The sequence below is a fragment of the Camellia sinensis genome, chromosome 3, assembly GCF_055761805.1.
Source record: "Camellia sinensis isolate YWXY chromosome 3, ASM5576180v1, whole genome shotgun sequence".
NCBI classification, from domain to species: domain Eukaryota; kingdom Viridiplantae; phylum Streptophyta; class Magnoliopsida; order Ericales; family Theaceae; genus Camellia; species Camellia sinensis.
The window spans coordinates 229,426,511-229,442,471 of NC_138963.1; the positions used below are offsets into that span (position 1 = coordinate 229,426,511).

Consider the following 15,961-nt stretch of genomic DNA (forward strand, 5'->3'; position numbering starts at 1 on the left):
TGACTTTGCTGTATTGACCGGCTTAGACGTCGGAGGTTGGTCCATCCCCTACGATGAGGATATGGGCGAGTGGGAGGCCGCCTGGATGTATCTATTGGGGGCTCACCCACCTGTTGACAGGGTCTCTGCGAGAGTCCGATACACTTGGTTCTCTTCCCATTTCCGGCGGGCGGAGATGGTGCCTGAGACTCCCGAGGAGACAGAGCAGTATGCCCGTGGTTTCCTGATGTTCCTCTTCGGGACTACCCTGTTCGCCGACAGAGGGAACACCGTTGGGCTATACCTGCTGAGCGCTCTAGTCGACCTATCACAGGTCCATCGATATGACTGGGGTGGCGCCGGCCTGGTTACCCTTTACTTTTATATGAGCGCGACCTCCCGCGGGCGGGGCGACTTACTTGGCGGCTACTGGAGAGCCTGGGAGGTACTTTTCTGTCTCCTTGATTTACATTTCTGCTTTTCATTACTTGTACATTGCACACACAGCGCACTTTTACAGTCTGTATTTTGCTCTCAGCATTTCGTACTTACATTCTGCACTGCTTTTCTCAGCTATGGGTCTATGTATACTTCGCATCATTAGCCCCAGAGCTGGAGGTGGTAGGGATTCCCATGACCCCATATTCATTGGTGTTCGAGGGCCCACACCGGCCGAGGCCTCGAGAGAACCTCCTTCGCCTGCGACAGTACTTTGACACTGTGCGACATTCAGAGGTACCTCAGAACTTTCAATTCCTTTCATTCTCATCTTTGATTTGCTCTGTATATTCTCGATTTCTGATTGGTTTATGCATTTATCATCCGCAGATTACATGGCAGCCCTGGGTGTCCCTGGGTGACGGCCTCCGACTTCAGTATACCGGAGCGTCGGGCATTTCCCAGTATAGGGTCCTGCTCGAAGGGCCGGTTGGCAGGGTATGGTTCCTGGGGGAGCGCTTTCTGCGCCAGGTATGGGGGTATCTTTCTCAGGATATTCCGGCAGTACCCCCAGCCAGTATGCGGACTGCTGACAGGCTCTCTTACTCAGAGGTAGTCGGCGCCATGCTGAGCAGTGATGATTTACTATACATTGAGGAGGGGGACTACGCCACTTACCGTCACATATATTTGATGCCTCCATTGACGGAAGCTCGTATCCCGATGATGAGGCCTGCCGGTATGTCATCCTCGGACCAGGCTCGGGCTCGGGCTACAGACGCCCCTTCTACTAGCAGGGCTGGTACATCTAGAGGTGGGAGTAGACCGGTTCCTCCGGCTCCGTCGGTTCATCCTCATCCCGGATGGCCAGATATGCCTACTGAGTTGATGGCGTGGCAATATGGGGCTAGCTCTCCGACTCCGATTCCACTAGAGCCTCCGATGCCCAGTGATCGATACGCCATTGATCCGGACTCACCGCCGGTATGCTCCACTTCTTTTCATTCATCATTCAGATGTTTAGACATTCTTCTGTTCACTGATGATTATGAGCTCATTTTTGCAGCCATCGCGAGGGTACATGGAGGAGGTGGTTGGACTGGTGGCCACACTCGAGGGCATGGTCCTGCGTAGGGAGGCACAGTTGTCTATCGCGGGCATTCAGGTACCCTTCAGTTTTCTGGCATTTATCATACTTCTGATGACATGCTGATTTCTACTGCATCGATAGACTATTTGTGTAGAGCACATCTGACACACACCCCACTTGTACACTGTATTAACATGCACCCACTTTACGTATCCTTTGCTTGTTTCTGCATCTGATGTATATATTTGGACTGATGTATTTGAATTGAACTCTTTGTTTTCAGATGCCTTCATGGTCCGGTCAGCCGCAGACCAGGCCACTTGGGCCTCATTGGGGAGCTGGGCCATCTGGGCCTTTTCAGGGGGCGGGGCCATCTCGGCCTTCCCGAGGAGCCGGGCCATCTAGGCCTTTTCGAGGAGCTCGAGGGGGGCCTGTCCGCAGACGCAGGGCTCACGTTGTGGAGGTGGAGCCTGATGAGGAGGAGGAGGATGTTGAGGAGGAGGAGGAGGCTACCGACCGTCAGTCAGAGACATCTGCTGAGGAGGGGGCCTCCGGTTTTGGCTCGGGGAATAGAGGCGAGGCTGAGGGGAATCCTGAGGATGACAGCTCTGACTCAGATGATGGTGTGGAGATTGTCCCACAGAAGAGGATGAGGCGTGCTTCTTGTTCCCGCTCCCGAGGACTTTGATGTTGCTATTTCCTGCTTTATTTTTCTTTTTGCTAGTAGTTTGTAGCACTTTGCACATTGTTAGGCAGTTTTATTTTTTGTAAAACTTGTACCTTTGTTTGTTGTAAAGCATGATGAAATGAAATAGCTTTTGAAAAGGTGTTCGTATTTTAAACTTTTAGCATCGTATCGCATCAATTTATTTTGCACAAAGATGGAATTGAATGGAAATGCGCATTGTGTAATCACCAAGTCAGGTAGTGAACCGACGCAACAAACTAAGCAACTCAACTTACTAAGATATAACAGAACCTTAGGAAGTTTACAACTCGATAAGCAAAATGCAACAACGCAAATAAACAAGACTTTAACAAAAATTGCTTAAACAGAGAGCAAAGACTCAAAAACACAAAACACGTCCGCTCGACAAACAACTCGATAAGCAAAACAACAACTCGATAAACAAAACTCAACAACAACAAAGTGTACTTCTGACGATCTGGGCATCGGAACGCATCCGAAACGGAGGGAGATAAAGGCCTTTGACTTTCCCGTTGCATGGAAATGCTTGGAACTTTCCCTCGAAGAGTAAAACAGGGCCAAGGGGATACACTGGAGCATTGCTGGCCATCCTTGGGAGCCGGCCGGCCATTTTTCGTAGAGAGAGACAGCTGGCCGGCCATTTCTGCAAAAAGTAAATGGCTGGCCAGCCAGAAAAGGTGGTTGGCCGGCCATTCAGTCCTGCAGCCACCAGATTTTTGACACGTGTCCCCGTGAATAGTGTTTTTCCTTCTATAAAAGCCTCAACTTCGGGAACATTCATTTCATCTTAGTTTTAGACAAAGATGGAGGCGTTTCTCGCAGAAAATCTCATATCTTGGATCTCTTCTCTAGATGGCTCGGAAAAGCTGAATTTTCGGGGTTTCGGCCTGAATGTACTATTCACGCTGAGCCGTACTCCACTACAGCTTCCTTTTCTCCATGCCGCAGCAAGGTTCTGGAATCCAGTGATGCATGTTTTCAGTTTTGGCGGCCAAGAGATGTGTCCCACTTTCGAAGATTTTCAGGTTTTGATGGAATCCGAATGCTCTGAAGTAATCTTGCCGCAGCTCCGTTTTGGTCACGCCCAGGCTTTGGGGCGGATGTGTGGGCTCACGGCGCTTGACGCTCGATCTCTGATCTGCAGTGGGGAACTGGACATCCTCGGCTTGATCCGTCGTTTTTCCGACGCTGGTGACCGCAGCAACCATTATTGGCAGGGTTTCCGGCAACACGCCCTCTGCCTATGTTTGTTGTCCCACTTTCTGCTTTCCTCGGGCTTCGGCGGGGCTAGCATTCACTTGATTGAAGTCGCCCAAGGTTTGAGGGAAGGAAAGAGCTGTATTGCCATGACCTTGGCCGAGACACTGATGGGCTTAGATTCTGTCTATCGCCGAGAGGCGACCAGGTTTGCTGGGAGTCCACTGCTACTGCAGGTAATGTTTCCCACCCGACCTCACATATATATTTGCTCACATCACTCGACCCTCAGGCTCGGTTTTCCTCACAAAACCCTTGTCTCACTTTTCTCTCATCGTACATCTCTCTGTTCTTTATTCTCTCATTTTCCATCCCTCCCCTAGGTATGGTTAATAGACAAGTTGCAGGTTGTGGACTCTTGCCCAGCTTATTCAGCTCGAGGCTACTTCTTTCGGCAGCGCCTAGTCAATGCTCTTGACGAAAGGTGGTGGTTCGATTGGATGTGCAATTTGTCCGCAGACGGCATTGCTTGGCGTTGTCCTTGGCTCAACCTCCCGGCAATGAGCTATAGTATGTCTCGGCTGATTGGGATCCAATTGATTGGTCTAACCCACTGCGTATTCTATTTTCCGTTCCGGTTCCTGCGTTAGTTTGGTCATGATCAGACCTGCCCACCGGAGGGGATTGAGTACCCAGCCGCTTTCCCAATCCGGGGCGCACAGCTTGCCCGATATGCCACAGCATGGAGGACCAGAGAGCTCTTGGCCCCTGCTTCAACTTTCAGTTGCACTTTGTCCGATGAGTGCTTGGATTGGCTCAATGAGGAGGCACAGGTCGGGCCTAGCTTGGCATCAGATGCTTCGTCCAGCTCTGGGAGGGGACGCAGAGATACTTGATTCAACTGTGCCCCAAATTTATCGCTTATTTAGCATTTTCAAGTTTTCTTTATGAATGTACTAAAAAGCAACATCGATTGTAATGCAAGAGCAGGAGAACTCAGTTTTGAAATCAATGAAATTGAAAGTTATGGTACTAAAAATTTTCCGTTTTTGGTCCAAAAATGGTCTTAGTCGTAAAAAGATTGATTTGAACAAAGTCAACTTTTATTAAAACTTTTCAAAACTATTTTCTGATGTGGATCAGAACTGGACACGCCGAAAATCTGTCACTGAGATGCACAACCCCAGATCCCTGCAACTGGAAAGTTGCCCCTAGTCTGAGTAACTTTGCACTGTCGCGGCAACGGAAAGTTGCCCCTAGTTTGAACAGCACTGTACTGGAGATCACAATAAATGCTGATAGATAAAGGTGACTGAGATGATCAAGATGGACAAAGTTGATCGGGGAAAAGTTTATGGCTGAACTTCAAGATGAAGTTGCCTACGTATCCCAAAGATGGGAATCAAGCCTTACGTAGTTCAGGCTAAGGTTCACTCGAGTATTTTCACTCTCCTTTTGCGCTCTAACTTTTGCCAAGGCCGCCCTTTGCGGGTTTTCAACCTTGCGAGCTCAGTTTTTATATTTTCTAATTTTTTTGTGCTCTGACTTTTGCCTAGGTCGCCCTTTCGGGTTTTCGGCCTAGCGAGCCTCTCAAGGATAGTATTTCTTCAACTTGTCCATATTGATCGGTTGTGAGAACTCCAAGCCATCTAGATCCATCAGAACCACAGCTCCACCTGACCAGATAGCTTTGATAATGTAAGGACCAGTCCAATTGGGTTTGAACTTGCCCCTTGGGTCGTGGATGGGAGCTCGGTTGTCTTTGAGCACCAAATCTCCTTCTTTCAGATTCCTGGACTTAACCTTCTTGTTGAAAGCCCGGGCAATTCTGCGTTGATAGCCTTGGATGTGGTACAGTGCTTTCAGTCTTCTTTCATCAAAGAGCATGAGTTCTTCGAATCTACTTTGCTGCCAATCTGCTTCGGCTATCTGGCATTCAGCCAACACTCGTAACGACGGAACCTCAATCTCAATGGGTAGAACAGCCACCATTCCATAGACCAATGAATATGGAGTTGCTCCAGTAGAAGTTCTGATTGAAGTCCTGTAGCCCCACAGAGCAAATGGCAGCTTGTCTGGCCAATCCCGATAGGTTCCCACCATCTTCTGCAGTATATGCTTGATATTCTTGTTGGCGGCCTCAACCGCTCCGTTGGTCTGCGGCCGATATGTAGATGACTTATGAAAAGCCACATTGTATTTCTCCAACAAGTCTATTACTTCTTTCTTGAAATGGGAACCATTATCCAAAATTATTTCATTTGGCACCCCGTAGCGACAGATGATGTTGTTTCTGATGAACTTTGCGACATGCGACGCCTTCAACACCGCGTATGATTGGGCCTCGACCCACTTTGTGAAATAATCTATCGCTACTAGGATAAACTCATGCCCGTTTGACCCCTTCGGGGTAACAGCTCCGATCACATCAATTCCCCAGACTGAAAAAGGCCATGGCGAAGTCATGTTGTACAGCTTTGACGGCGGGATGTTCATGCGGTTTGCATGGATTTGACACTTGTGGCATCGCCGGACAAAACTAATACAATCCTCTTCCATGGTTGACCAGTAGTAGCCCTGCCTGAGGATCTTTCTGGCCAGCATTACTCCATTCATGTGTGCACCGCACTCTCCCCCATGGATGGCTTCCATCAGGCGTTTTGACTCTTCAGCTTCTACACAGAGCTTATGCATTCCCAGATGACCCCTTTTGTACAGCTTTCCCCCGCAGATAATAAACTGAGCAGCCATTCTTCTGATGGCCCTCTTATCCTTGGCATTTGCCCCTAGTGGATATGTCTCCTTTTCCAAGAAGTTCCAGATGTCGTAATACCAGGGGTTGCCGTCTTGAACCTCATCTATGGCGGAGATCGACTCGTATGCTGGCACGAACTTCTGATCAATAATGACTGGACGCATCCGGACTCCGGATGGAATGTCTATCATAGAAGATAGAGTTGCTAATGAATCTGCAAACCTGTTGTTCTCTCTTACGAGGTGGGTGAAATTTAACTTCTCAAACCGAGAAATTAACAAATCCAAGGTTTGGTGGTAGATTATCATCCTTTCCTCCTTGACTTTCCAATCTCCTTTTGCTTGAGACTCAACAAGGTTCGAGTCCCCAATGACGTCCAACCGTCTCGCCCCTAGTTCTAGGGCTGCTTCCAGGCCAGCAATACATGCCTCATACTCTGCTTCATTGTTGGAAACTTTGAACTGGAGCTTGAATGCTAAAGGGATACGGGAATCATCAGGCGCTATCAGCAACACCCCTATCCCATACCCATACTGGTTTGACGCTCCGTCAAAGTACATTGTCCAAGTTTCATCTTTGACGTGCAGAATGGCTTCATCTGGGAATAGATACTCAATCGCTTCATCCCCCTCAACCGGGTGGTCGGCAAGGAACTCCGCTACCGCTCTGCCTTTTACTAACTTGCGCGTTACATACTTCAAATCAAATTCGGAGAGCAACAGCAGCCATCGAGCTAGCCTACCCGTAAGTGCTGGTTTCTCGAAGAGATATTTGATGGGATCCAAACGCGAAACCAACATTACAGAGTGGGCTAACAGGTAGTGCCGCAGCTTCCTGGTTGCCCATACCAGGGCCAAACAAGCCTTCTCCAGCGGTGTATAGCGGGTCTCGTAATCCAGCATCTTTTTGCTCAGATAGTATATGGCCCTTTCCACTTTGTCTTCTGACTCCTGCGCGAGCATGCAGCCCATGGTAGTCTCAGTTACCGAAAGGTACAATATCAACGGTCTCCCCGGCTCTGGCGGTGACAACACGGGTGGGTTCTGTAGATACTCTTTGATCTGCTCAAAAGCTGCTTGACATCGGCCGTCCCATTGGAATTTCTTTTCTTTCTTCAGGAGACCAAAAAGTGGTTCACAAGTCAAGGTTAATTTAGAAATAAACCGTCTTATGAATTGCACTTTACCCAGAAAGCCTCGCACCTCCTTTTCAGTCCTTGGTGGTGGCATTTCTAAGATGGCCTTGATTTTGGAAGGGTCGACCTCGATGCCCCTTTGTGTGATCAGAAACCCTAGCATCTTCCCTGCTGTAACACCAAACGTGCATTTCTGGGGATTCAGTCGCAGCCGAAACTCTTTGATCCTTTGAAAGAATTTTTGTAAGGCGGTGTAGTGGCCCTCTCTATCTTTGGACTTGACAATCATGTCGTCCACATACACCTCGACCTCCTTATGGATCATATCATGCAATATTGTAGTTGCTGCCCGTTGATACGTAGCTCCAGCATTTTTCAACCCGAATGGCATCACTCTATAACAATATGTACCCCACGGGGTAGTGAACGCAGTCTTCTCCCGGTCTTCGGGTGCCATTACTATCTGGTTATAGCCTGAGAAACCATCCATAAACGAAAGCAAGGCGTGTCCTGCCGTGAAATCCACCAATTCATCGATGTGCGGCAAGGGGAAGTCGTCCTTCGGACTGGCCCTGTTCAAATCTCTGAAGTCTACACAGACCCGAATTCTGCCGTCCTTCTTTGGCACCGGAACAATGTTGGCCACCCAAGTTGGATATTCAGATACCAGCAGGAACCCTGCGTCAATTTGCTTGGTGACCTCTTCCTTAATTTTGAGAGCCCAGTCCGGGCGAATCCTTCTGAGTTTCTGTTTGACAGGTCGGGCCTCGGGGTCAAGAGGGATCCAGTGCTGTACAATCTCAGGATCGATTCCAGGCATGTCTTCGTAGGACCACGCAAAAACATCTTTGAAATCTTTTAATAAAGCGACTAAGCGCTCGCGCTCCTCTGAAGACAACGTGGACCCGATCTGGACCAGCCGCGGGTCCTTCTCAGTACCAACATTCACAGTAGTGATTTCATCCATTAAAGGTTTAACAAATCTTTCCTGCTCTTGATCAATTAACTGTTGCAAAACTGGGGGAATTTCTCCCTCGTTGTTTTCATCAAAATTTTGAAAATCCTGATTTAAGCAATAAATAAAAGGCACAGAAAAATACTCGGAAACCACATCCACATCATTCTCATTAAATACTTCCAAGCCGTCAGATTCCTCTGTTACAACAGACTCAAAAGAAAATGAAAAAGACGACCTAGACAGGACTGTGGCATCCGGGTTATCACTCCTAGGAATACCGGACTCAGACTCAGTCGAGCTGGAATCTGATTCTGACGCACAAGATTCGGTAGAATCAGACTCCGGCTCACTACCTGACCCGGAATTGCTAGATAAAAAGCCTTCTTCATATTGCCAGATGAGAGAAGGTGCGATAGATGCATCCAAGATCGGCGCTGGAAAGCCCGCAGCTATTTCATCTCCAATCACAGAAACCGAAGAGTTATCCCCCAAGCACTCTTGGCCGACCGGAGGATCTGATAGTAGACTCGCCAGTGCTACCCCCATTTCAAGCTCTGTGCTCTCGGAATCCACTGCTTCACACTGCTTAGCCTCAGTTGGTGGGTCTGTCTGCGCTTCGGCAACGTCATCCCCAGATAATTGTATGTCGAAGAAGATTTCAAAACCAGGCACGCGCTTCCCCTCCGCATTTTGCCATGGCTCCGGGAAGCCGCAGAATGGAAAATCTTCCCCCTCCCGGACGAAGCGTCCATTTAGGGTTCCCCAGATGGGCCTGTGCATTAACTCAAATGGCTTCCCGGCCTTCTTTGCTCTGGCCCTTCCGGCCATTTCTTTTCCTTTCCTCACCCAATCCTCTTTGGTGGGCAGATAACCCAGTCCAAAGGCGTGAGGGTTGTGTGGCACTTCGGCCAATACTGAGACGCCCTTCCGGCCGCTTCTCCCTAATCCCATCCCAGGGGTATGCTTTATCTTGTTCATGAGGTATATGGATTGTGCACTAACATACATGCCCTCATTCGCAGCCATGACATTCTGCACCACTTGAGCCTCGGCCAAAGTGAACCCCGACAAAAACACATCCTCCGTGCCGTGCTCGATCTCCAAGACGGGTGTGGACACTTCCGGCGGCGGATGGATTGATGAATTCCCAAAAACGATCGCTACCCCTTTCCCGTGAGGGTACTTTAGCATTTGATGTAGAGTGGAAGAGACTGCTTTGACCTGGTGCAACCACGGTCGCCCCAAAAGTAGGTTAAAGGTTGCGGGAACGTCCAAGATATGAAATTCGATGCTGTGTTGTCCTGGACCAACCTTGGTTTGAATTTTAACAGTCCCCATCACTTCTCTGCTGGTATTGTCGTATGCTCTGATCACTTGGGTAGTTGGGACGAAGTCCACGGGCTTCAACCCGATTGCATATGCCATTCTGGTCGGGCAGACGTTAATCGCAGACCCGGTATCAACAAGCACCACCGGTATCCACTTATCTCTACATTCCACAGAAATATAGAGGGGTTTGTTATGACCTGTGCCCTCAGGCGGTAGCTCCTTGTCCAAAAAGGTTAATGCCGGGGAACCTCCTCCCGGAAAAACCAGCCCAACCAGCTGTTCAGGCGTGGTGTCTATGGAGAGTTTGGACTTGTCCATAGCAGATAGGACAGCTTCTCTGTGTACTCGTGATGCCATTAGCAGTCCCCAGATGGAGATGTCTGCTTGTATCTTTTTTAACTGTTTCAGCACAGCTTCATCCTCAATCTGCTTCTCCTTCTGTCTCTCCGCTTCTCTATCCTTCCCGGATGCCTCGGGTTGGTCCAAATGTGGGGGCTTGAAGTACCGCCCACTTCTTGTCATATGGTCCACTTCATCAAGATACCAAGTATCATCCGGCTGGCCACTTCCCCAGTCTTCATCGGTGTGGGCAAGACACAAGTCGTCATCTTCCCACCACATTCCGCTGGCAGCCAACAGACACCTGTCTGGCTCCGGTCCACTCGCACTCTCAGTGCTCTATGTCCATATGCTCGCAGCATTGTCTGTCTTCGTTCACACAGCACTTTCGGTCCCCTCAGGGCCTTTTGCCTTCCTGGCTCTCTCAGTAGCCTCAAACTTTTCTTGTTCCAGCTGCGTCAGTATAGCTGTTTGTTCAACAGTTCCCATATCTATGATGCCCATGTCTTGAGCGGAATTCTTAACACCGGCGCTCTCCGGCGATACAACTTGACTTTCGGCCATTCCGGCCACAACTGATATTTCTGCCCCTGCCGGGTTCTGTTCTGGTTGGGCTTCCCCCACTGCATCTGGTTGATCCTCGAGCCATCCAGTGGCCTCCTCTGATCCCTCATAATCGTACCAGTTAATCGATGCCTCCCCTAGTTCCTGGTCGTCGAGAAATTGCAGGTTGGCAAAGTCCTCCCCTGCGGCTGTCAGATCATCTGCCCATAGCCCAGATCCATCCCCCCGGATCATGCATAGCTCTCCTGTCTCTGGCAATTCTATACCTAGCCCAATTCGGCTCGTTGATAGGATGTACTTGCTTGGATCATAGGCTCCCCCAGCAAAATTCTGTCCAGTCCCAGATTCAACAATCTCATTCTCTCCCAAAATCTGCCCTGCCCTGTCTTCGACGGTCACCACCATCGGTACTAGTTGGGTTTTGGAGATGTCCACCATGCACAAGAAATCAGTGCAATCGGGGAGGAGCACCTCTGGCTTGGGTAGGTGGGTGGGAGTAATATAGATGCTAGGATCATAAGATGCGACCCCAGTCTGGATAAAATTAATTCTTTTGGGAGGAGGAGCTTGGTTATGTGGTGGGAGAGGGTTGGTGGTGACATTGGGTTTATCAGGAGGTGCGATCACCTGTTTGTCAATAAGATCTTGGATCTCATGACGCAATCTGTAACAATGGTCGGTGTCATGACCGTGTTGTTGGTGATATGCGCAGTACTTTGACGGGTCATATGAGGGGGGGAGTGGATTCGGTAATGGCTTTGGCTCCAGGGGTTTTAAATGATTTTTTCTGATCAATATTCCCAGAACCTTGGTCAGAGGCATATATAGTGGGGTAAAGGTTCTTTGGCCTCGCGGTTGGAATCTGTTGGTGGCTTGTGTGTTGCTTCCGGACGCGCCGGAGAAGGGTGTGGCAGTCATGGGCCTTGGAGGGGGAGGGGGAGTGGTGGTGACCATACTAACTTCCGAGGCTCTTGTATTTGCAGCACCACTCGGGCCCGCATTGTTGTTACGGTTAAACGTCCTCCTCGGTTGTTCTCTGTCGTGGTCAAACAGACCTTGTCTCATTGCGTCTTCGATTTGCACCCCCATATCATGTAAATCTGCGAAAGTAGGGAAGGGGACTACAATCATTCTCTGCATCAACCTCGGGTGGAGATTGCGCACAATCATCCGGATTTGATCTTTGTCCGTGGGCCTTAAAGTCATCATTGACGCCTTCGCCCTCCATCGGATCACAAAGTCCGAGAAAGATTCCTTGGGCTCTTGCCTTGTCGTTTCAAGATCACGGGTTGTGATCTCGATCTGAGTGTTGTACGAATATTGCGTGACAAAGGCCTCAGCCATTTCATCCCAATTCTTTTTCACTTCATCTTGTAATCTTGCGTACCAATGGGAGGCCACACCCGACAGGGTTCGGCCGAATAGTGAGAGCTTCTGTGGTCGTGTTAGGCCCATTGGCCGCAAGACGTCTGCAAACAGTCGGATATGGACCATGGGGTCGCCGGTCCCGTCAAAGCGGTCGATTTGTGGCATTTTGAACCTATCGGGGAGTGTTACGGCCTCCTCGGTATATCCATCTTCGATATCCGGCATAGCCTTGACCCCTTGGGATTTCTTGAAGAGCTTCTCCAGTTTGCTCAATTTCAGAGCTGTATGATCAACCTCGACCTCGAATGGAGAGTCCGGGTGATTGGGTGTATGGACCTTGGACAGTTGTGGTGGAAGCGGGGGCGGAGCTGGCCCCGTTGGAAGATTTGTGTCTTCTTGCAGATTTTGGATAGTCGGCGCAGTATTCTGGGTGTTTGGAGGAGCGTTCTGAACAGCAGGTGCCTGCTCAGGTAATGGGGCTCCTGCCGGAGGAGGAATTTGGTGTGAACCAGATGCTGTACTCTGTTGTTGCAGTCTAGTAATCAGCTCAGCTTGCTGGGTCATAATCTCAGCTTGTTGCTTAGCGAGTTCATCCCGACGAACGGCATCCTGTTGCATGGCCCGCATGGTTTCCTGCATTTGGCGCATCATTTCCTCAACTCCTGTTGGTGTCGTCATACTGTTTTGATTTGTCTGAACTACTGGCAGATCTGTCTCAATGGGGATCTCAATCCAACTGTCCACTGATGGGGGATACCACTGTTCTGGTGCTCTTTGTTCAGATACACTGCGCTTTTTCTGCTTCCTTCTTGTAACAGGGGGTAGAGAATGGAACACTGGCTGTCCGTCGATTAGATCCTCAGATCGATGGAGTCGACGACCTCGTGTCCAAAGTGCTTGGGGAATGCCTGCTGGGTTGGAAGCAATCGTGCTAAAACTGACCTAGCAAAAGATAAATAAAGCGAAAAGGAAATAAATAAACAGATAAACGGACAGCATAACGGCTTAAAATAAAATGCAAGACACACAGTCGGGCATAATCAACACACAGTCAATAAGCTGAATACACACTGTCCTCAAACACTGATTATTATCCCTGTATCACTGTCCCCTAAAATAGAATCTGATACCCGCAGATAGCTGATTCTCAAATACTGGCTGATGCCCGCAGGCCTGATACCCATAATACTGAACGGATGCCCGCAGGCCTGATGCTGACAATACCGAACTGATGCCCGCAGGCTTAATACTGACGATCCTGAACTGATGCCCGCAGGCTTGATATTCAAACTCATATACTGATACATGCATTCCTGTAGAGACGCACTCTAAAGCACATAGCAGATAAATGAGAGCCAAAACACCCCTATGTTGGGGTAGGGTTTCCCTGTCCTATTGTGTCAGGAGCTAGGGTTTTATTACGCATGCAGCGGTTTCAAACAACCTATAAACGGGTAAGCAACCTGTCCTAATTTGGAATGGTCACTATGGATCCGAATATGCACTAGGTCGAATGGTCAAAGAGGGTGCCCCGGTAAAACTGGGGTTTGTGTTCCCATACTGGCAGAGCCCACAACCGGTCAGCCTTATGGTCATGCCTTGACAAGACAAGCCTCCGGCAAACCGTTCAGGAATAGCAGATGGCAAACACGGTGTCCTAGGCGCACCAATGCAAATGCAATGCAAAGAAACACACAAGTGTAGTCAAAAACAGATATCATGAGTTCGAGTCAAGTTCTCTAACTCCCCAGCAGAGTCGCCAGAAACTGTAGACGTCCCCCGAACGCCCCGGGAGGGTTAGCTCCCGTTCTGTTCATTTGGGGTCACTACAGCTCGGACTCTTGAAATGTCATGGTTCCTAATCTGAACCAAAGAGTCCAAATCCGGAAAATTGTTTTGAGAAACTGATTTTTGAAAAAGTGCCAAACATGGACTGCTTTGCCAGATACAGAGTCGCCACCTAAATATTTTATTTTGGGAAATTTAGGAAACCCTGACTCGGTGCTAAAAGGCCACGTGTCCGTCATCACCAAAGTTGCCTCGGCTCGGGAACTTGGGTACGATTGGGGAAGGTCACTTCGTGAGCACCCCCGCTCGCCCGGTCATAGACCGGCCTCTACTAACCATGATATCAATTTTTGAAAACATTGTGAGTTCTTATTCCGGTTATTAGCCTAGGTTACTATGTGATGCTCACAGCATACAAGTATAGACCGGGTCGCTTGAATTGGAACGAAACATTTCATGTTTGTTTTTGAAAATGGTTTGCTACCCGCAGGTAGGTTTTAAAACATTTGATGATTTATTCCAATTTAAGTAACCCAACCTTCACCCACAGGCATTCAGGCAGTTATATCAGATAAGCACATAGCCTCATGGTAAGCATGCTATTCATGACAGTCACTCACACGCATGCAAGGATGCTAAAGCATAAAAACTTACCGAGTACTCCAAGCCAAAATAGACACTTATTAGAAGTCATGCATGAATCCTAAGTATACAGAAATGCCTAATGCAACACATGCAAAATGCAACTATAGCAGGCTCGGCTATCCTAAGATGGCATATGGAATGTTACAACTATCATGTATTCAATTTGGAATTGAAAGTACGATGCAGTTAGTATGGTGCGCCGAGCCCGGTGCATGCAAAACAGATGAATGATGCAAACATGCTGTCATACTGTATGCTAATTTAAACATGTCCTAATCTAACCATCAAAAGCGGATAAATAAAAGGGAGAAAGACGTGGGGTTGGAAGACATACATCACACTCACCCACACTTATTACAGTTGTGCCCTCGCAGAGAGGGTCCGAATAAATATACAGTCCAAATATTACAGTCCCGAATAAAAGAATATTACAGTCCGAAATATTACAAAATCCTAATGAATTAAAGAATTAACTAAGAAAGCAAATAAAACTGGCGTGCAAGCCAGGGACTGCCTTGCTTCTGATGGATGATGCATGTCCGGATTGTCTTGCGCGGAAATCCACCGGAATGCCCCAATTAGCCTCTGTTTACACCTGTTCTTGAAATGCGTGCCAAATCTCGAAAAGTTGCTGATTCTTCGTTTTGCTGCAACAGAGAGCAGGAAAGGGGCATAGCAATGTATTTGCACAGATATATGCATGTCTCGATCCTCGTGCCACCAATCACGCATACCGAGGCATGATGGCCGAGGAATCGAAATGCACAACTCAATATAGAATGAATGCACATGAAATTACAGCTAAAACCTAACCCCATCATGGATAATCCGGAGTGTCGGTGACTGGGGAATTGAGACACATTCCGTCACTCGGAGTACGAAATGTACCTCGTTTCCCATGCCCGGGCTAACTCTTATTCCGGACATGACGCAATATGCATGATATGCATGAAATGCAACTAAGATACAATCCTAACATATACAATGCTATGGAAATAAAATGCTATGAAAATGAGATGCCTCGAAATGCGTGCACATGGGCACGCAAACCGAGGCAATGGTAAATGCAATGAAAATGAGATGCCTCGAAATGCGTGCACACGGGCACGCAAACCGAGAAAATGACATGTCTCGAAATGCGTGCACGCGGGTACGCGAACCGAGGCAATGATATGTGTCTCGAAATGCGTGCACGCGGGCACGCAAACCGAGGCGATGATATGTGTCTCGAAATACGTGCACGCGGGCACGCAAACCAAGGCGATGATAAAATATGATGAAATGACATGGAAACGCATGCAATCATTCTAATGGAATTTCAGCAGTAAAATATGGGGGAAAACAGTCCCGAAATGAGGCGAAATGACATGAAATGCACGGAATTATCCCGAAATGTGAATTTAGGCACCCGAAATGGCCTATAGCTATGCCAAACATGCACAATATGGACATGCAATGCAAATACAGAAGCTAGACAGTCCCAAAAAATGCACTTTCACAGTTATAAACATGGCCAAACAGCAAGCATAGGTATGGCAAAAATAGCATGCAAGAATAGGGGCCAAAAGAGGGGTAATGAAGCAAGTGATACAAGCAAAACCCAAACTGAAACATTTCCTTCTACAACATTGAAGAGGGACCAAAAAAATGAATATTTACAGTATATG

General features: G+C 48.3%; 1 protein-coding gene across 1 annotated transcript; it reads left to right on the forward strand.

Annotated features, from left to right (window-relative positions):
• Positions 1-1,082: 1,082 nt before the first annotated feature.
• On the forward strand, positions 1,083-2,355 carry LOC145821290 (uncharacterized). Its single transcript, XM_082917791.1, has 3 exons — positions 1,083-1,401; positions 1,484-1,582; positions 1,791-2,355. Exons 1-3 carry the CDS (start codon positions 1,111-1,113, stop codon positions 2,193-2,195), a joined length of 795 nt encoding a protein of 264 aa, XP_082773917.1. The 5' UTR covers positions 1,083-1,110; the 3' UTR covers positions 2,196-2,355.
• The last annotated feature ends 13,606 nt before the right edge of the window (positions 2,356-15,961 follow it).